Here is a 21,034-nt window from a genome sequence, read left to right on the forward strand (position 1 = left end):
ACCAAACCAAACCAATCATATTTATTTAGTTTAACATTTCCTCTGATCTAAAGAGAAAGTTGACAAAAGAAAACCTAGGACATATACATAAGCACACACCCCCCACCCCCGAACTGAGATAACCTAAAAAAAAAAAAAAAAATAGAGGCAAAGTTCTGTTCAATAGATAAATTTATCTTCGCTTCTGGAAGATGTTTCCACGTCCCATTCCACGTCCTCTTCCTCTCGCAGCCACTGAAAGGTGGGATAGAGAAAGGACAAGGCCAGGTCAGTGTGGTCAATGAGTACTCATGCTACAGAGCAGCCAGAGCCCTAGGACATCGATGTAGGAAGGGGCCTGAGAGGCCACCTGGGCCAACACTACGCCCACCCGCTGCATTTCACAGGCGAAAATGGACACGCAGAGAGGGATTCAGAGTGGGCACCAGACTCCTGCCTTCCAGTCCAGCACCGCTCTCCACAGGAGACTGGGAGGCAGGGTGTCAAGAGTGAGGGTGGTTTGGAAAGCAAGTCTGAGAACCAGAGAAAAGATGAATTCCCAGAGCTGGCCTAGGGCGAGCTAATAAAACATGACAGATGTATTTAATTCACACTCAGAATTCTGAAACACACAGACTTAAATGTTAATGTCTGTTAAATCTGAGTGAGGGGCTTTATTATTCTTTGAGCTATTCTGCACGTATAAAATTCATGATAGCAAAAAAACACTCAAAATGAAAAAACAAACAAAACTTCTCCTCATACCAAGGTCACAAAAAGATCACTGTTCTCTGTGACCCAAGGGTTCTAGGAGGGGACCAGTGGCTTTGAAGGATAGGTGAAAATATTTTGATGGCTACTAATTAGAGCCTCATCCCCCTCTCCTTACAGAGCCTGGACTGCCCTGAAGAGGGAGGAAGTCACCTGAGAGCCCAGCCCCACGCTGACAGGACAGAACAAGGGGTTTGGAGAGGCACCGATGGCTCAGGCAAAAGCCAGTGGGCCTGGGCCAACCACTGCCCAGTGCCTTCTAGTGCACAGCCACCAGGTTTCCCCTTTTGTTAGAGAAGATGGTGCAGTTACAGAGTGACAAGGATGGCAGCCCTTCCCTGAGAAGGCAGAGAGAATATCAGTTCTAGCAAGAAAGCTGGCATTTCTGAAAATCATTCCTTCTCCAGAACAAAAGGTCCAGAGCTTCTGGTTCCATCTCCCCACAAACGCCTCTTGTCTAGGAAGGGCAAGGAGAGTCTCGGCTCAGTTTTTTTGGAAGGTATTTTAAAGGATCACTCTATTACATCTTTAAAGTCAAAAGCTACCTCATATATAACATAAGTGATATTCAGCGACTTTCCTGCCCTGTAAATCTTCTTACCGATACTAAGACAGTTTCTAAGGACTGCATCTGCTTTCTTAGCTAATTAACATGGCAGAACTTCTCACGGACCCAAATATAAAACCTCTGATGGGGCTAAACCAGAAGAAACAGTGGGAAAAGGCTAGTCCCGCTTTCAGAACATGCTAAAGAAAGGATTTATTTTCAAATGTAAGAAGCTTTGAAAATAGAAGTCCAGCCCCATTTAATGGGTAAAGATGGCTTAAAACTGCTTACTCTTTACCTGGGGATGGATCCCCCATCATCAGAATTTCTCCCGATTTATGCTGGGTGTCAATACACATCCCCGGCCTGGGAACTATTACCCATCGCTTCAGGGGTCAGCTAACCCACACCAAGGTGCCCTGCTCAGCAAACTAGACAAGAACAAGCTTCCCCCAGACGTCTCAGACAGAGTTTCTGGAAACAAAGGGCCTTCTAGAGATTCATTATAGGAGACTTCAACTCTTTCATTTAAGACAGGAGTCCCCATCTTTTTTCTAAGAAGCCACTCTGGATTTTGCATAAGCCCTATGAATGTGCTCAGACGAGGCAAGACAGAGAAGGCAGGACAAGGGCCCGAGTACCTCACAAGTGAGGGCCCCAAGACTGCAGGGAAAAGGGGTGGCAGTGGGTGTGGAGACAGCTGAGGTCAGGTCCACCCCCGTGCCCAGGCAATGACAGGGTCCTTTCCTAAAAGATACACAACAAACCTATACATTAAAACCAGTACATGAAGAACACCTACCTTGGGCCTTCAGAATAGCAGCTTTTCCCCGACCGGCCCCCGAGCCTTGGTTTTTATTTTTCATGCTCTTTAACATAGGTGCGTTTTTCAGCATGTCAGGCAAAATCAGGAAGCGGATCTTGCTGCCGCGGATGTACACCTGCTCCAGCTGTGCCACTCGGCCATCTCTGTATGTGACTGTGATGTTGGACATCTGGAAGGGAGTCACCACCTCATCAGTAAGGGCCAGCAGCACCAGCGGGGAACAGGGACACACAAAGAGGAGAAGCCTTGGCTGGTGGGAAGTCCAGAAACGCAGAAACTAACATCATGAAATAAAGGAGCCAGGCAAAGCTAGGGGAAGAGGAGTGCCTACTGTGTGCACCAGGGACTGTGCTCAGCACTTCACAAATATGGTCCTCACGGCAGCTCCAGGGTAGGTGCGAGCTTTCCCATTTTTACAGATAAAAAAACTAAGGCACTTGCCCAAAGTCAAAGAGCCAGACGCAGGGTCTCCAGATTCGAACACAGCTGGCCTGGTTCCAGAGCTCTAACTCTGCTATCCTGCCTCCCTGCCAGCATGTGAAGCGCTCCCAGTGGTGACAAATTAACGGAAACAGCTTTGAACTGCTCGTCCAGACTGTGTTCTCTCTCGCATCTGCCCCACACACAGACTGCAAAGAAACTGTGAAGGTCATGGGCACACAGCAGATGTGGTTCCCACCCTCCCAGAGAGCACACTCTAGGAGACAAGACAGGGCCCCTCTGGCATGGGTGACGAGGGACTGAGAAGTGGAGGTGGCAACAGCTGTACGAAGGGCCTAGATTCTTGCAGAGGTGTGAGGCAGGAGCTGGCACAAAGAGAGACAGAGCAGTTGGGCAGGAACCTACATGTTGCAAGGACTGGAGCAGTGGAACTGGGACCAAGGACAGGGCTGTCACCTCAGACTATAGAGGTCACTCAATTTGTGGACAGATGAAGGGTGGACAGGGTTAGAGCAGCACCGGAAAGATGAATATGCCAACATGGGTACACTGTGGGATGGAGAGGTGAGGAGCCTAGAGGTGAGACCAGCCAGGAGACCGGGTTGGCATAGGAAGGTGACACAACCTGCCAGCGCCTATCTCAACATCACATTTACCAGAAAAAGTAGCTTATTTTACGAGCCTTCTGGATGGAAGAGGATTGTATTTATTCAGAATGGGTCAAGCCCACATTGTAGAGAGGTGTGTGGTCTCCCCATCTTAGACTCACTTGCTCTTTTCTTCAAGCGCTAAGTGGCCACTCAGCCTCTGCCGGAACACCCAGTGTGCAAAGACTAACAACACTCTAGGGCTGCCCCCGCCCTATCTGCCGCAGCTGGAACGGTTTCTAGAGCTTCGACACACTGTCCCTGTTCGACCCTTAGAGGCAAACAGGCTTGGCTCAAGTTTCCCAGAAATCTGCTCCAGGCTAAACAGCCTCAGTTTCTTAACAAATTTCCACACGGTTTCTAAGTCCTTGCCATCTTGTCCTTGCCTTGAAGAACACCATAGCCTCTGGTGCCACAAACGAACACCAGATGTGGTCAGACGACCTGAGAAAGAAACCTGGGTCCGACCGAGGCTCACAAATACCAGACGCACCCGTGACTTGGTAGAACACAGAACAGGCCTGAGAACCTCTACTTATGGCCCGGCCCTGCCTCCACCAGGGGTATAACCCTGGCTAAGTCTCCTGGCTGCCCTGAGCCTCAGTTCCCTCACCTACAAAGTGAGGAAAACACAACAGAAAAAAGCCAGCGTTCCCCAAGCACTTAACTCATGTGCCAGGTGATCTCACACAGCAACTCATTTTATGAGATAGATACTGTCCCATCCCCGCGAGAGAGATGAAGAGGCACAGCCCATCAGAGGCAGATCTGTTCCCAAGGCCACACCCTTCCCCACCTTCTAGTCTCCTGCCTGGGCCACACTGCCCCTATATATGGCCTGGCTGGGGTTTGAACCCAGGTCTATCTGACTCTGAACCCACATTCTTTTTTTTTTTTAATTGAGTTATTGATAGGTTACAATCTTGTGAAATTTCAGTTGTACATTAATGTTTGTCAGTCATGTTGTAGGTGCACCACTTCACCCTTTGTGCCCACCCCCTGCCCCACCTTTCCCCTGGTATCCACTAAACTGTTCTTAGTCCATAATTTTAAATTCCTCATATGAGTGGAGTCATACACAGATTATCCTTCTCTAGCTGGCTTATTTCACTTAACATAATTCTCTCAAGGTCCATCCATGTTATTGCAAATGGAATGATTTTGTTCTGTTTTGCAGCTGAGTAGTATTCCATTGTATATATGTACCACATCTTCTTTATCCGTTCGTCTGTTGCTGGACACTTAGGTTGCTTCCACGTCTTGGCTATTGTAAACAGTGCTGCAATAAACATTGGGGTGCACAGGACTTTTGGGATTGCTGACTTCAAGTTCTTTGGATAAATACCCAGTAGTGGGATGGCTGGATCGTATGGTAGTTCTATTTTTAATTTTTTGAGGAATCTCCATACTGTTTTCCATAGTGGCTGCACCAGTTTGCATTCCCACCAGCAGTGTATGAGGGGGTTCCTTTTTCTCTGCAACCTCTCCAACATTTGTTGCTATTAGTTTTAGATATTTTTGTCATTCTAACGGGTGTAAGGTGATATCTTAGTGTAGTTTTGATTTGCATTTCCCTGATGATCAGCGATGATGAGCATCTTTTCATGTGCCTATTGGCCATCCGTATATCTTCTTTGGAGAAATGTCTGTTCATGTCTCCAGCCCATTTTTTGATTGGGTTGTTTGATGTTTTGTGGTTGAGTTGCGAGAGTTCTTTATATATTATGGATATTAAGCCTTTGTCAGATATATGACTTGCAAATATTTTTTCCCAGTTAGTGGGTTGTTTTTTTGTTTCAATCCTGTTTTCATTTGCCTTGAAGAAGCTCTTTAATCTGATGAAGTCCCATTTGTTTATTCTTTCTATTGTTTCCCTTCTCCGAGAAAGCATGGTGTCCGAAAAGATCCTTTTAATACTGATGTCAAAGAGTGTACTGCCTACGTTTTCTTCCAGAAGCCTTATGGTTTCAGGTCTCACCTTTAGGTCTTTGATCCATTTTGAGTTTATTTTGGTGAATGGTGAAAAAGAATGGTCAATTTTCATTCTTTTACATGTGGCTTTCCAGTTTTCCCAGCACCATTTGTTGAAAAGACTTTCTGTTCTCCATTGTATGCCCTCAGCTCCTTTGTCAAAGATAAGCTGTCCACAGAGGTGTGGTTTTATTTCTGGGCTTTCAATTTTGTTCCATTGATCTGTGCACCTGTTTTTGTACCAGTACCATGCTGTTTTGATTACTGTAGCTTTGTAGTATGTTTTGAAGTCAGGGATTGTGATGCCTCCCGTTTTGTTCTTTTTTCTCAGGATTGCTTTAGAAATTTGGGGTCTTTTGTTGCCCCATATGAATTTTAGGTTTCTTTGTTCTAATTCTGTAAAGAATGTCATTGGGATTCTGATTGGGATGGCGTTGAATCTGTAGATTGCTTTAGGTAGAACGGACATTTTAACTATGTTTATTCTTCCAATCCATGTACATGGAATGTCTTTCCATCTCCTTATGTCGTCATCCAATTCTCTCAGAAAGGCCTTGTAATTTTCATTATATAGGTCCTTCACTTCCTTAGTTAAATTTACCCCAAGGTATTTTATTCTTTTTGTTGCGATTGTGAATGATATTGTATTCTTGAGTTCTTTTTCTGTTGGTTCATTACTGGAGTATAGAAATGCTACTGATTTATGCAAATTGATTTTATACCCTGCAACTTTGCTGTAGTTGTTGATTACTTTTAACAGTTTTCCAACGGATTCTTTGGGGTTTTCTATATATAAGATCATGTCATCTGCAAACAGCGAGAGTTTCACTTCTTCCCTCCCTATTTGGATTCCTTTTATTCCTTTTTCTTGCCTGATTGCTCTGGCCAGGACCTCCAGTACTATGTTAAATAAGAGTGGTGATAGAGGGCATCCTTGTCTCATTCCTGTTTTCGGGGGATGGTGTTCAGTATTTGCCCATTGAGTATGATGGTGGCTGTGGGTTTGTTGTATATGGCCTTTTTTATTATGTTGAGGTAGTTTCCTTCTATGCCCATTTTGTTCAGAGTTTTTATCATAAATGGCTGTTGGATCTTGTCAAATGCCTTCTCTGCATCTATTGAGATGATCATGTGGTTTTTATTCCTCAGTTTGTTGATGTGGTGTATCACGTTGATTGATTTGCAGATGTTGAATCATCCCTGTGTCCTGGTATGAATCCCCCCTGACCATGATGTATGATTCTTTTGATGAATTGCTGAATTCTGGTTGCCAAAATTTTGTTTAGAATTTTCGCATCTATGTTCATCAGTGATATTGGCCTGTAGTTCTCTTTTTTCCTGGTGTCCTGGGCAGGTTTTGCTATCAGCGTGATGTTGGCCTCATAGAATGTGTTAGGAAGTGTTCCATCTTCCCTAATTTTTTGGAATAGCTTGAAAAGGATAGATATTAAATCCTCTCTGAAAGTTTGGTAGAATTCCCCAGGAAAGCCATCTGGTCCTGGGGTTTTATTCTTTGGGATGTTTTTGATTGCTGTTTCAATCTCTTTCCTTGTGATTGGTCTGTTCAAATTGTCTGCCTCTTCTTGAGTGAGCTTTGGGAGATTGTAAGAGTCCAAGAATTTATCCATTTCCTCTAGGTTATCCATTCTGTTGGCATATAGTTTTTTGTAGTATTCTCTTATAATCTGTTGTACTTCTGCAGAGTCTGTTGTTATTTCTCCTCGCTCATTTCTGATTTTGTTTATTTGAGCTTTCTCCCTTTTTTTCTTTGTAAGTCTGGCTAGTGGTTTGTCAATTTTATTTATCGTCTCAAAAAATCAGCTCTTTGTCTCATTGATCCTTTCTACTGCCTTTTTCGTTTCAATAGTATTTATCTCTGCTCTGATTTTTATTATTTCTCTCCTTCTGCTGACTTTGGGCTTCATTTGTTCTTTTTTCTCTAGTTCAGTTAGGTGTGCTTTAAGGTTGCTTATTTGGGATTTTTCTTGTTTGTTAAGATGTGCCTGTATTGCAATGAATTTTCCTCTTAATACAGCTCTTGCTGTATCCCATATGAGTTGGTATGGCATGCTATCATTTTCATTTGTTTCCAGGTATTTTTTTATTTCTTCTTTAATTTCTTCAATGATCCATTGCTTGTTCAGTAGTGTGTTGTTTAGTCTCCACATCTTTGTGCCTTTCTCAGCTTTTTTCTTGTAATTAATTTCTAGCCTTATAGCACTATGATCTGAGAAGATGCTTGTTATTATTTCAACTTTTTTAAATTTGTAGAGGCTTGCCTTGTTTCCCAACATACGGTCTATCCTAGAGAATGTTCCATGTGCACTTGAGAAGAATGTGTATTCAGCTCCTTCAGGGTGGAGTGATCTATATATGTCTATTAAGTCCAATTGTTTTAGTTTTTCATTCAGCTCCACTATTTCCTTGTTGATTTTCTGTCTGGATGATCTGTCCATTGATGTGAGTGGGGTGTTGAGGTCCCCTACTATTAGTGTGTTGTTTTTAACATCTTCCTTTAGCTCTGTTAATAGTTGCTTTATAAATCTTGGTGCTCCTGTGTTGGGTGCATAGATATTTATAAGCATTATTTTTTCTTGATGAAGTGTCCCTTTGATCATTATATATTGTCCCTCTGTGTCTCTCTTTACCTGTCTTATTTTGAAATCCACTTGGTCTGATATGAGAATTGCAACACCTGCCTTTTTTTCCTTGCTTTTGCTTGAAGTATTGTCCTCCACCCCTTCACCCTGAGTCTGTGTTTGTCCTTGGGGCTGAGGTGTGTTTCCTGGAGGCAACAAATTGTTGGATCGTGTTCTTTAATCCATTTTGCCACTCTCTGTCTTTCTATTGGAGAGTTCAATCCGTTCACATTGAGAGTGATTATTGATGCATGTGGACTTAGTGCTGTTAATCTGTCGCTCATCATCTTGTTTTCCTGCGTTTCTTTTCCCGTTTGCTTTAGACTACCCATTTAATACTGCAATTTCTTATGCTGGGTTTCTTAGATTTTTCCTTATTTATGATTTGTGACTCTGTTCTGTACTTTACTTTAGTGTCTACCTTGAAGTTTGTATTTAGAATCTCGTGTATAATATAGTCTATTCTCTGGTGGTCTCTTACTTACTCGACCAATACTGATTTAGACCCTTTGCTCTTCCCCTCCTAAATAATTATTTTCATTTTTTATTCCAACTCGTCTTATTAATTGGTAGTTAGAGTGCTAAGATCATCCCTGTTTTGGTAGTTTCCTTACCTTTACCCTAATGCTATAATTGAATATTTGCTATCCTGTTCTGGTTCTATCCATCGGTCTCCCTAGTCTGTGGATTGTGTCCCCTTTCTCCCTTTTTTCTTTTTTCAGGTATGAGAGCCTTCTTGAGGATTTCTTGTAATGGAGGGCTTTTGGTTACAAATTCCCTTAGCTTTTGTTTGTCTGGAAAAGATTCAATTTCTCCCTCATAGCTGAAGGAAATTCTTGCTGGATAGAGTATTCTTGGCTGAAGATTTTTATCCTTTAAAGCTTTGAATATGTCACTCCATTCTCTCCTAGCTTGTAGGGTTTCTGTAGAGAAATCCTCTGACAGTCTGACAGGGGCTCCTTTATAGGTTATTCTCTTTTTTTCTTACTTCCCTGAGTATTCTTTCCTTATCTTCCCTTTTTGCCAACTTTACTACTATGTGCCTTGCAGTACGTCCTTTTACATTGACAAATCTAGGAGATCTAAAACCCTCCTCTACATACATTTCTCTGTCGATCCCTAGATTTGGGACGTTCTCTTCAATAATTTCGTTAAGCACACTTTCTGCTCCATTTTCCTTTTCCATATTCTCAGGAATTCCTATGATCCTTATGTTCTTACTTCTCATTGAATCCATTATCTCTCGGAGATTTTCCTCATTTTTTTAAATTCTTAGTTCTCTTTCTTCCTCTGTCTGGCGCCATTCAGCCTGTCTATCTTCGATTATGCTAATTTTCTCCTCTATGTTGTCTACACGGGCATTCAGGGAATCCGTATTCTGCTTTATCTGGTCCATTGTGTTTTTCATCTCAAGTAATTCTGTTTGATTCTTCTTTATGATTTCAATCTCTTTTGTGAAGTAACTCCAGAACTCCGTTTGTTTCTCTAGCTTTCTCTCTACCTTATTGAGGTTTTTGATTATAGCCGCTCTGAACTCATTATCACTTAGTTTACCTACTTCCAAGTCCTCAGGACTTAATTCTATGTTTTTATTGTTTTCCTACTGGTCTGGGGCTTTTATAAATTGCTGGATGGTAGAGGAGCGGTTTTTTTGCATGGTGGTAGAATTCTGTTGCAGTTACAGCCTGTCGCCACTAGATGGGGGTCGAGAGCAGCGTGTTACGAGCTCTCCGCCTTCGGGGCAAGATGGCTGCGCCCACTGGCTTTGCTGGGGGGGAGGGGCTGTTACTCACACGCACCGGCCTGGGTTCAGATCAGTTCTGTTCTCTGGTCTCCCAAGGCCCTTGATTTATGGGGTCCCCGCGGACAGAAGCTTTCCCCCCTGTCAGCGGGTCTCCACTGAATCAGCGGCAGGAGTCCTGGATGATCCCCCGGTCGCGCGGCCCCTCCCCCACTCCTTCCCGACCCGCGCCGCAGCGATCGCAGACTCTAGGGGAGGGAGCGATGTTCTCTCCTACCGTTCCAGCGCCTCCGAGGGTGTAAGCAAGGTGTATGATCTCCGCCTTCTTGGTATTGTAGGTCTCTAACGAGCTGGCATTATGTTTATTCTCTGAAATTCAGTTCTTCCAATCTTTTGTTGTATTTTAGAGGGGAGAGAATCCCGGGTCAGCTCACCCCGCCATTTTGCTCCACCCTCTTCTCTGAACCCACATTCTTAACCATACATGAGACCACCACTTACTTCCTGTAACTGTCAGGAAGCAAATTAAATAAGACAAGTATCTCTAAATGCCACTGCTGAGTACAGAACAGCTCAATAAATGGGGAAATCTAAATGACAGTTAAAATGCCGATCTGGGGGGCTTTGCTGCTGCCAAGCCACTTCTCCCCAAGCGCATTCTGGTACATCTCCCTCCTCTGTCAGAATCTCCCCAACCTGCTTTGAGAGTCCTTGACAGAGGTTGTTACATAAGATTAACGTGACTTAAACTGTTTTCACAAATGGCATTGTCCTGGTTAAAGCAGGAAAGAGTCCAGTATCACTTTACTCTGATTACAACCTTAAGAGCCAGGTCTGCTATTGCTCTCATGCTCTCCCGGCAGCACCAGTGGAGAAATGGCCGTGCTGTGACAAAGCCCCACAGTCCCACTGCTTGCCCCACACAGCTTGTTAATAAGCCCAAGCTGTGTTCACATTGTAAGCCAAAGGCAGCAACTTGAGTGAATTAGGTTTTAATGAAAGCCAGGCAGGATCTCAGTTTACTCAACTTTCCCAAAGAGCCATGATGAAACACAGATGGCATAAGCTGGTGCCCAACCGAAATGACAGCCTGGGGGTGAGAAGATCTTTTCACAGTCAAAGTTGTGGGAATTTCCTCAAACATCTGGGACTGAGATGGAGAGCACTAGCTCCAGTGTCGTAAAGCAGTGTCGCGGTGCTTCAGGATCGTCAATCACAACATCATGTTGTGGACACACAGCAAACACTCCACAAGTGTTTGGTCCCCTCCGCCCCTCTCCCCTGCCCCACCATTAACAGTAGAGCTTCCTTCTTTTCCTCTCATCTCTTTCACTCACTTTCCTGCCTGAAAAGTGACAGTCAGAGCTGACAGTCTGATGTTTCATCTTCAGACTGCCCTGGAGATCACAGACCAGGGAGTCAGGGACTTGGGTTTTGATCGCTCCTTCCATGCCTGGGCACTGAGGGCAGCCTGAAGCTGGTCCTCGGAGATCCTGTGATGACTGAAGATCTATCGTATGTAAAACCCTAGCATCGTGTCTGGCACAGAATAAGCACACAATGAATGGAAGCTTCTGGCACCATTAAGCACACAGTGTTTTGGAGATAAGTCTTAGTTTAACTTGTCAAGCTAGGACCTAACAGTGCCCAGATGTTGGTTTCTAAATTCTGCTCCCAACTTTTAAAGAAACCAAAGTTCCTAGAAGAAATGACTGATTCCAGAGCTGGGTTAGGGAAGGTAAAACATGAGCCTGTAACAGACATCTATGCCAGAAGATAAAGATGTGCTCCCCCAAAATGGCTGGGACATACCAAAAGGACACAGGAGTCAGTTTGAGAGGGCTCCTACTGGCCAAATCTGGGATAATTTGAACATCAAAATAATGAGAGTAACGGATTATAACCCATTTAATAAAATAGAAATTCATGAGCCCATTTTGACAATAAATGAAAGAATAAATGAGGGATAAGAGAAGGCTCTTTCACACAGTAGACCTAATAAATATAGAAAGAGGACGGAGTAAAAAACAAAAACCAAAAACCTTCTGCAACCATCATAGTAAAAAGACTAAAGCAAGAATCTTCACTGGATGCTAAACAGGCAGGGGATAGGAGGGGGTTGATGAAGAACAGAATACTCACAAGATATTTACTTAAAAAATCTCCCCACAAAATTCTCATGAGGGGCTGGCCCCGTGGCCGAGTGGTTAAGTTCGCGCGCTCTGCTGCAGGCGGCCCAGTGTTTCGTTGGTTCGAATCCTGGGCGCGGATGTGGCACTGCTCATCAAACCACGCTGAGGCAGCGTCCCACATGCCACAACTAGAAGGACCGACAACGAAGAATATACAACTATGTACCGGGGGGCTTTGGGGAGAAAAAGGAAAAAAAATAAAATCTAAAAAAAAAAAAATTCTCATGAGTTACAAAAGGCAAAAGCGAAAAGACTACACAACACCTTAACCAAAGGATCAAGGTTAACATCACCAATGAGGGGCAAACAGGCATTTCGGGCCTCTGAGTGTGACACCCTGAGAAGACAAAATCACTTATGCGTAACAGCCAAAAAAGGGAGTAAAACCCGATCTAATCATGAGGAAACATCAGAGAAACCCCAAACAAGGGATATTCCAAAAAAATAAGTGGCCTCTATTCTTCAAAAATATCAGTGGTGTGAAAAGCAAAGCAGAGGAAGTGACCAAGACTAAAGCAGCGTAAGTGAGCTGACAACTAAGTGCAGTAAGCGATGCCGAGAGGAAAACCACCATAAAGGACATTGTTGGGACACTTGTGGACACGGGAACACGGACTGCAGGTTACAGTACTGACTCAGTGTTGAAGCTGCGGAAGTAGTAATTGTACTGTGGATACAATAAGAGAATATTTGTTATGAGGAAATACACACAAAACTATTATGCGATAAGGCAGTATGATGAACCCAACCCACTCTCAAATAGTTCAGAAAAGACATATAGATATAGTTTAAAAATTAGTTTTCCTTCTAGCTAGAGAGCTAGGTATCTGAAGAAATTCCCAACTTCATTGCATTCAGAAATTTCAAGAACTTTGCTGATGTTAATTCTGGGTAGTTTTCTCCTGACAGTCACGGGAGAGCTTATCTTGGGTTGCCATTTTTGTAAGAAGATATGCAGAGACCATTTTCCCACAGACCACTCTGCCACAGCCAAGAAAACAGAGTTCTAACAGTCCAGCCACAGATGAGGGGGTCACGCCAAAGGCCCCAAAGCACCATTCCAGCTTCTGCGGAACCTATGACCTCTATCACTTTCTCCCACCAAAACTTCTAGGAATTATGTGGTGTTAAAGTTAGTGAAATTTAGGGTTTGACCATTACCCTCTTTTTTAAAATAGTATTTACTGTGCTTAACACTTAACTCATGCTTATCATTTTTGAAACAAGAAAAGTATTTTTAAAAAATTTTTATGACATATAATTTCCACTAAAAGATAACTACTCACTTTGGTTTTCCTCAAAAACTTTTAATGCATCTTTATGTATCATTTATAGCTTGGTTTTATTTTTATAAAACTGGGAACATACTGTGGAGTTTTTAACTTTTTTCTTCATTAATGTCAACAGCATTTTCGCATGATAGTAAATATTCTTCTATGCTATATTTTTGGATAAACATTCTTTATGATGTACCCTTACTTGTTTAATCATAATTTATTTAACTCATTAGGAATGCTGGGTGTTCTCAGGTTTAAAACAGCACTGTTTTACTAAAGCAGCACTGCAATGGACACCCTTGCATATACACTCATGTCCACAGTTTCGGATTGGTCTCTAGCAGAACTACGGCATCAAAGGGCATGAACTCTTCCACATCAACTATGTTAAATGTTTCCAGAAAGGCTGTAACAATTTACACTTCTACTGTCAGAGTAGCAAGGAATCCTTGATAACACTGCTAATTTTATTTTGCCAATTTGCAAGTTTACACACTCTTACTCTTTTCTAATTTGCATGTCATACTAATAAGGCTATTATCTTTGCATGTAAAGTGCCCATTTATATATTTTTCTTCTGTGATTTACCCATTTTATGACTTGTGTCCACTTTTTTCTGGGAAATTAACACTCCTGACTTGTAAAAATGATTTACGAATTAAATACAATAAACTTTCATTGTAAAAAAAATTACGAGATGTCTTAAATGTCTGAACACTGAGTACAGCCAGGCCAGGAGAACATGGCTAGTATTCACCAAGAACCTGGGAAGGAACCTCTGGGGACGCTCCACACTGGAGACCTAATAAAATCCACAGCTATATAAAAATTCCCCCCAAGGGAGTGGGCCCAATGGAGTAGTGGCTAAGTTCAGCGGGCTCCACTTTGGCAGCCTGGGGTTCGTCAGTTCGGATCCCAGGTGTGGACTTATGCACCACTTATCAAGCCATGTGGCAAGCATTCCACATATAAAAACAGAGGAAGACTGGCACAGTTGCTAGCTTAGGGCCAATCTTCCTCACAAAAATTGGAAAAAAAAATTGATATGCTTATTTCTACTCATTATTCCTTACCTTAAAGCTCTTTTTATGGTTTTTAATATTCTACCAAATATATGACTAGAAGGATTCTTTCTTAAGAAATATTTTTTTCTGACCTTGAAAAAAAATCCCTTAGTTCCCTCCTTGACATTTAATAAAGACAAGACACTTCAAGCTTGTGCTGTGTACATAGAACCAAGAACAGAAATTTCCCCATTTGGGAGCTTCTGGTTCTAAGTTATCTGTAACTGGAGCTGGGCAAGAAATGGGATATACTCCTCTATCGGTCTCATCTCTGCTACAAATGAAAACCAGCTGAAAAGGATCATGTGGAAAGCCCTAGAGGCCTCACTCACCCCACACAAAGGGGCTCTCAAGAGATGCTCACAGCAGAACGTGTGGGGCACCATCATCCATAGCGGATGCCACATCTGGCAGCACCTGGCCACCTGCAGACCATGCTTGCCTCGCAACTGTGGGGTGCAGGGAGTGGGAGAGCAAGCCTCCCAGCCTTACCAGCAAAACGTCAGATGCCCAGAAGCAGCTGCACCCTCTGACCCAATGAACACCACCTCAGGGAGCTCATCCTAGGTTTAACAGATCATCCATTACATTTTCAAATGTCAAAAGAAGGCAAAATAGGCTCCATTAAAAATACACAAGGAACCCAAAAAGAAGGTGTATTTTGTATGGAGATACTGATGAGGACATTGTCTAATATAAGGCAGTATCTCCTTCATCAGGGCCCAGGAAAAAATGTCAAATTTGAGTGCCATGGCAAGCCACACAACTGGTATTTTATCTTAAGGACACTGTGCACCTCAGATCTGATGATTCCCTCTGCCTGGCCTCTAGGAAGCTTAGAGCAGAATGTTCTGAGCTTACACCTGAACGTACCTTTATTAAATGTACAGGGACTCAGGTTTACATTTCTGGCTACCAACTGCCTGGCTTCATCTTACTGTCGCCCTGGCTTACCTGCACCTTGACCTACCCGTCTATTTCTATCCTACCATATAATTTCTTGTAAGCCATCTCCAACTCTTTTTGAGAGGAGACAGAAAAAAATGTAAGCATTAAAACCTCAAAATATATTCCTAGAGGAAAAAACCCATGCAATCGTGATTCTGGTGGGATTCTCTCATCTGTTTTCCAAATCTTTGTGGTGTGTGACCAACCCCACTTTTATAATAAAAAACGTTATTAAAACCCAACATTGAATCGCAAACACAAACTCCAGCTGCCTTCTAGGACAGGACAAGCAGGCAAAGGGCTAAGAGGATGCTCTCATCCCCAAAGCTACTAATAGACCAGGAAGGACGGAGAGCAGAGGGCACTGCAGGACGTGAGTGAGCTTGAGCTCAGTGCTCACCCCCGCTGGGCTCAGCTCTGCCACAGCCTGCTGGGCTTACTGATTGTGCCTGCCAGGCTTAGGCAGACCCGGTGAAGCCTTGCATCTTGGCACAGGCAGTGTTATGGGCTGAACTGTGTGTTCTCCCTCCTCACCCCCAAATTCATATGTTGAAGTCTTAACCCCCCCCCGCCGGTACCTCACAATGTGACCATATTTAGAGACTGAATCTTTACAGAGGGAACCGGGCCCTAATCCAACATGACTTGTTTCCTTATAAGAAGAGATTAGGACACTGAAAAAAAGTGTCAGTTAAGACAGAGTGTAAACAGGATTCTGTGTTAGGAATGCTGAAACTGAAGCTGGCCTCCCCAGTGCTTAAGGGTGGAGGCTACATGTCACTTTTAGGTAGATCTTTATTCTGTGGTCAAACAAAAAAGAGAAGAAAGTAGGGTACAGACACACACAGAGGGAAGACCAGGCGAAGACACAGGAAGAAGACAGCCATCTCCAAGCCAAGGAGACAGGTGTGAAACAGATCCTTCCTTCATGACCCTCAGAAGAACCAACTGTGATACCTCGATCTTGGCCTCTAGCCTCCAGAACCCTGAGAACACACTGCTCTTGTTTAAGCCACCAGTGTGGAGCTTCGTTATGCAGCCCTAGTGAATTAACACAGGTGGGAGGCAAGGGGCTGGCCCCGACCATGTGACAACTGTCCGCTCATTTACTCTGCACTATGGTCCTGAGGCCGAGGTGCTATTTTTATTCCTGATTTAGAAAGGAGAGAACAGAGGGTGAGGGAGGTCCAAAGCTTGCCCCAAGTCACACTAGGCGGCAGGCTGCAACCTGATTCCAGATCGATCACCAGGCTGTGTGCATGTGAGAGACCACCAGGGTCACCTGGTCAGATCCCCTCCTCACATTACAGATGGGAAGTCTGAGGCCCTTGAAGCTCAGGAAGTTGTCTAAACAAATAGCTGAATAAACACATCACGATTTCCTACCCTCTGTCTTGCATTCTACTCCCCAAACTAAAGTACCTTAAAAAGAATGAGGATGCCTTAAGGTAGAGGACTGGATCTATGATAGTGGTACCTCACAAAGGCAAAGGAGGTCATGTCCCACCTTTAGAGGACCTCGTGGATCCTCCACCTTTAGAGAGCCCACACCACCCATCTCTATGGCATCAACACCGAGGAGAGACATCTGCAGTCACCAGATGTCTATCTCCCCAAATATCAGCGAGGTGTCCCAGCTGGTCAACCTGCCAGGAAGATGATGCTCCAAGTGACAGGACGTCACAAATAAATGAATGAGCCCTGAGAAGAATGGATAGTTAGGACAGCTGATCTACAGTGTGACCTTGGGTAACTCTCTGACCTTCAGTTTTCTCACCTGGAAAATACTAACAGGTACCATACATTGACATTTATAACGTGCAAGGTGCTGAGCTAGCTACTGCACACACATAACTCATCTGATCTTTAGAACAGTCCTGGGGTGTGGGTTCACCCCTGTGGCAGTCTTGGGAGTGCACTGTTAAGATCTCCCTTCAGGGACAACAGGCTACGAGGAATGCAGGGAGCTAACAGCTTCCAGTTGTCACTTTCGGGATCCACCACAGCATTCACCCTGAAGCCACTTGCACCCGAGGCTGCCAGCCAATGACTGACCACAGCAGGGGAACCAGAGCCAGGCCCTTCCTGCCCCATGCTAGACTCTTCTTCTGAGCAATCTTTCCCTGGTCAAGGCTTTCTTAGACACTGCACTGTAAGGCTCTTCCTACTCAATCCTCCTTCCTTTCCCTTCTCCTTTCACGAGTGTCAGACCAGCATCCTAGCCTGAAAGCTCTCCTGCCTACTCCTGCTCCTTCTCCTTCACTGTCAGTTCCTCCAACAAATCTCTTGCACAACTAATTCTGCCTTGGCATCCACATCTCGGAGGACTCAAAATAAGACCACTCCCATTTTACAGATAAGGTAACTGAGGTGATTAACATGCTTAAGATGAGACAATTAGGATTCAAACCCACATGTGATGGTTTAAAGAACAAAAGAGAAAGCGTGCTGATATGCTTTGTGAAGCAATGCTACACAAATTCACGTGATTATTAGCAAAAGGCAAACAAAACAGTACCATGGAAAGGGCATCATATCAGAAAGCTGCTCCAACATTTATTAGCAGAGTGACATTCAATAGATGAGTCTATTAATCACATTCTCCCTACTTTGCAGGTGACAAAACTATCACCAAATCTGCTTACCTCACAAGATAGATGCTATAATCAAATGAGACACCTCCTCCAAGAAAAATGGCAAATAAACATAGTATGTGAGTGTAAGATTCTGCTAAATGCCAAGCATTGTGCAATAAAACACATGGGGGCAAAAGGATAACAGCCCTGAACCTGATGGAAGGAGAAGAGCCATTTTCTCCAACAGGTCTCCAAAATATGGGAGGAAATGATTATGGGATGGAGAAAACAAAGTTAAATATTCCAAATGGCTCTTATTTATGCCCACATCCCCATCACCTATAACAGCGCCTGGCACACATCAGGCACTCTCACTAAGTAACTGCTGAAGGGGAACAACTTCAAAAAGGCCTCCAATCACCATCTTTCTGTCCAAGACGGAGGCCCAACCTTCCCCCCAGCCTCACATGCAAAGCAGGATACCTGGCAGTTCATGTTGTCCTCCGCTTCAATGAGCTTCCCACGATACACCTCACCGGTGTTTGTCTCACATGTCACAATGTGGCCCTCGGCCTCGTGTAGGACTTTGATTGGCACACCAATAGACATCTTGGCAGGAAGAGAGTTCTACAGTGAGAGAGACAACAGTTAGTTCATCTTTCAGAGCCTGAGAAGGCATGTGGTACACACCATGCCTCCTTCAAGGCCTGACGCTCCATAAAACTCAGTAAAAATGCCAAAGCTGCATTTTCTACAGAAGAAAGGAACTTAACTCCTCGCTTGAAGAACCTATCTGGCAGACACATGCAAGACGTGGGGGCTGGGAATGAAAAGAAAGTGCTTCCCATCTCCCTCCCTGCTACCACATGGAATACATGTGCCATACAACGTATCTGTCAACCCACAGTTGCGGTAAACACCACTTTGAGAACCCATGATACAGACCTGAACTGTGCAATACAGTAGCCACTGTCCACATGTAGCTATTTAAACTCAATTAAAATGAAATAAAATAAAAAATTCAGTCCCTCAGTCACACTAGCCACATGATACTGAATCGGGCAGCACACATATAGGCCAACGGATCTAGGCAAATCTTGGAGAAGAGGTTGTGAATTTAATTCAACCCATTAAGTGCTCTTTGACCCTCCACTTCACCATCAAGGCTAAAGAGAAAATATCAAAGCATTCACGAAGTGACAATGTGCTATAAGCAGGGAAAACGTAATCAGGACAAGTACCTGAATTGACCTTATTAGAAAAAACAAGTAGTGGACTTTTTATTCCAAGATGAGCAACGACAAAAGGTTAAAACACAACATTTGTGGTCAAGAGAGAAAAGGGAACACGAGGTTGGGAAAGAGAGGCTCCCTTGGGGAGGAGCCTTAGGAGTCTGGATTTTATACTGAAGGCAGGGGGACCACTGCAGAACTATAGGTAAGGAATGCTCCAAAGAAAAGGCAGCAGCACTTACAAAATGGATTGAGCACGGTTTAGAAGCAGGGAAACTTGATAAAACTTCTGTGACAGTGTTGAAAGCATGAGAGGACCAGTGCCTGAAAGGGGGATGGATGCAGAGATGCAAAGAACTTTGAAAAGGATTACCCAGCTAGGACTTGAAGGAGGCAATCAGCCAGAAATGATTTCAAGACTACTGCCTGGACGCTTCGAAAAACACCGGCCTGCAGACGTACAGAAAGTGAAGAGCAGGTACTTTGCGGAAAAGCTAATGAACTCACTTCCAGACGGTAGTGAGGCGACGCAGATTACTGCGTGGCCCGGGCTTCCCGCTCTTCTCTCTCCCCGAGCGCCGCAGAGCTCGTCGGCAGCGCGTCCTTCTCCAGCCCCCGACCCCTCACGGTGCCTCGACCTACCCTCGCCCGCCCCCGGCCTCTCCTCACCGGCTCCGGCCTCCTCTTCCTTTCTGGGGCGGCGGAGACTCAGGCGACAACGCCAAAACGCTGGACAAGCGAATGGCGGGGCGCCGGGCTCCCAGAATACCACGCGTTCCCAAAATGCCCCGTGCAGGGCCCGCCCCTTCCTTTTCCTAGCGGTGAGCGCGGTCTCGCCTCCCCTGCGTCCTCACCCAGCCGGCTGGGAAACGTGGGCTCTGGTACGATAGTTCCGGCCCCGGAAAAGAGGGCTGAAGACGCGGTCTAGGTACCGGCGGAAACACCGACCCCTGGGGCGGCAAGGGGAGAGGAGGGCTCGCGCTTCCTAGTACCCCACACGAGGGACAGGCTGCACTGCAAGGCGGGGATCTGGAGCGCGCGCCCTCGAACTGGGGGCGGCAGGCGGTGGACCGAGGGCCAGGACCTCCCCTCACAATTTAACATTTGGAAGGCGGCCCCGCCAGGTACGGGGCGTCCTGAGTGAGGCGAGGTATCTCACCGTACGAATAGGCAAACTGAGGTATGGAGTAGAGCTGGGGCGGGACCAGAGTCGCGGTCTCCTGGAGGCCCGCGGCGTTTGGGGCAGGACCAGGCCTTAGATCCGAGGTTGGGGCGGGGCAGGGGCGGAGCTTGCTGAGGAAAGAGCCTCTGGGGAGCCAATGGCCGCGGAACGCCAGGGCTGGGGGCGGGGCTTCCGGGGAACGGAGGTGGAGAAGGGCCTCCGCGTCGGCGCGAGGACTAGGAAAGGGGCGGGGCCACCAGCAGCCGAGACGGCGACTGGCGGGGCGGGCTTAGAGCTGGAGGCCGGGGGCCTCTAGGAATAGAGTCGGGGAAATGGAAGGGGAGGGGCCCCCATACCCCGAGGCTCAGGGAAGGGGCGGGGCTTAGCGAAGGGGCGGGGCCCGGACGCCAGGCCTGGAAGGGCCGGGGCGGGGCTGGGGGCGGCCAAGCCGCCGCCTCCCGTTCTCCCCGCCGCGGTGGCGGTGGCGGCGGAGGAACAAGACGCGCACTGGCCCCGCTCGCGTCCCAGCCGAAGCCGAAGCTGCAGCCGGCACCGGGCTGGGGCCATGGGCGCCCCGCGCCGCCTGGGTCATGAGGACGGAGGCGGAGGCAGCGGGGGCGCCGCTCGAGCCGGGTCAGTGCCTCCCCGAGGGCCCAGCCCTCACCCCTGGGAACGAGGAGACCCCGCCCTAGCTCAGAGCAGGGTCCGGCTGCGCGACCTTGGGCCGACCGCCGCCTCGGGCCGTGCTGTGGAGCTTTGAGTGAAACCTGGCCAGGTGTCTGCTCCCGCCTTGGGCCCCCCTCCCCAGCCCCGCTCAGTTGGTGTTTCCTGATACTCTCAGGGTTGGGACCCTGGCGGTCTTGGTGGGAGGGTCCTGATTGTGAGCCAGGGGCGCCACCTTCCCCAGAAGTGACAAGTCCTGCTGGAGCCGCCTTGGTAGATCCTGTCCCCTCGGGGAACTGTGGGAGAACTGAGGCCTAGAAGGACAGAACTGGCCGAGAGCACAGAGCAATCGGAGGGC

At 45.8% G+C, this 21,034-nt stretch overlaps 2 protein-coding genes across 18 annotated transcripts in view; one reads left to right on the plus strand and one right to left on the minus strand.

Moving 5' to 3' along the window:
• Nucleotides 1-20,145, minus strand: SNRPD3 (small nuclear ribonucleoprotein D3 polypeptide). Of its 3 annotated transcripts, XM_070516583.1 has the most exons (5): nt 20,011-20,125; nt 19,521-19,801; nt 18,103-18,246; nt 2,100-2,292; nt 1-234 (listed from the first exon to the last, which is right to left on the minus strand). In XM_070516583.1, the coding sequence occupies exons 3-5, from the start codon at nt 18,226-18,228 to the stop codon at nt 173-175; spliced, it is 381 nt and encodes a 126-aa protein (XP_070372684.1). In that variant the 5' UTR covers nt 18,229-18,246; nt 19,521-19,801; nt 20,011-20,125; the 3' UTR covers nt 1-172. The 3 variants fall into 3 exon arrangements, with proteins under 3 accessions (XP_070372684.1, XP_044631320.1, XP_044631321.1); XM_044775385.2 differs by lacking the exon at nt 19,521-19,801 and having other exon boundaries at nt 20,011-20,145; XM_044775386.2 differs by lacking the exon at nt 20,011-20,125 and having other exon boundaries at nt 19,494-19,676.
• The window catches only part of GUCD1 (guanylyl cyclase domain containing 1), a 13,144-nt gene continuing 12,002 nt past the window's right edge, over nt 19,893-21,034 (plus strand). For 2 of the 15 annotated variants that reach the window (XM_044775381.2, XM_070516579.1), the window contains exon 1: nt 19,893-20,031. Coding sequence is in view for 6 of the 15 variants with exons in the window: in XM_014866279.3 (XP_014721765.1) it covers nt 20,604-20,646 (43 nt within the window). In the remaining 9 variants the exon portion in view is untranslated. Of the gene's footprint in view, nt 20,032-20,401; nt 20,789-21,034 lie in introns of those variants that run through there. The other 13 variants (XM_044775380.2, XM_014866278.3, XM_070516574.1 and 10 more) reach the window with 10 other exon arrangements.

Source organism: Equus asinus, chromosome 8 (assembly GCF_041296235.1).
Source record: "Equus asinus isolate D_3611 breed Donkey chromosome 8, EquAss-T2T_v2, whole genome shotgun sequence".
Taxonomy (NCBI): Eukaryota; Metazoa; Chordata; class Mammalia; order Perissodactyla; family Equidae; genus Equus; species Equus asinus.

Bases quoted from the DNA above. Each gene is read 5' to 3' on its own strand.
- SNRPD3 (XM_044775385.2), bottom strand. From the start codon at position 18,228: ATGTCTATTGGTGTGCCAATCAAAGTCCTACACGAGGCCGAGGGCCAC. The intron at 2,293-18,102 runs GTATCCTGCTTT...ACTCCCTTCCAG, and splicing joins AGGACAACATGAACTGCCAG to ATGTCCAACATCACAGTCAC. The intron at 235-2,099 runs GTAGGTGTTCTT...CCCACCTTTCAG, and splicing joins TGCTATTCTGAAGGCCCAAG to TGGCTGCGAGAGGAAGAGGA.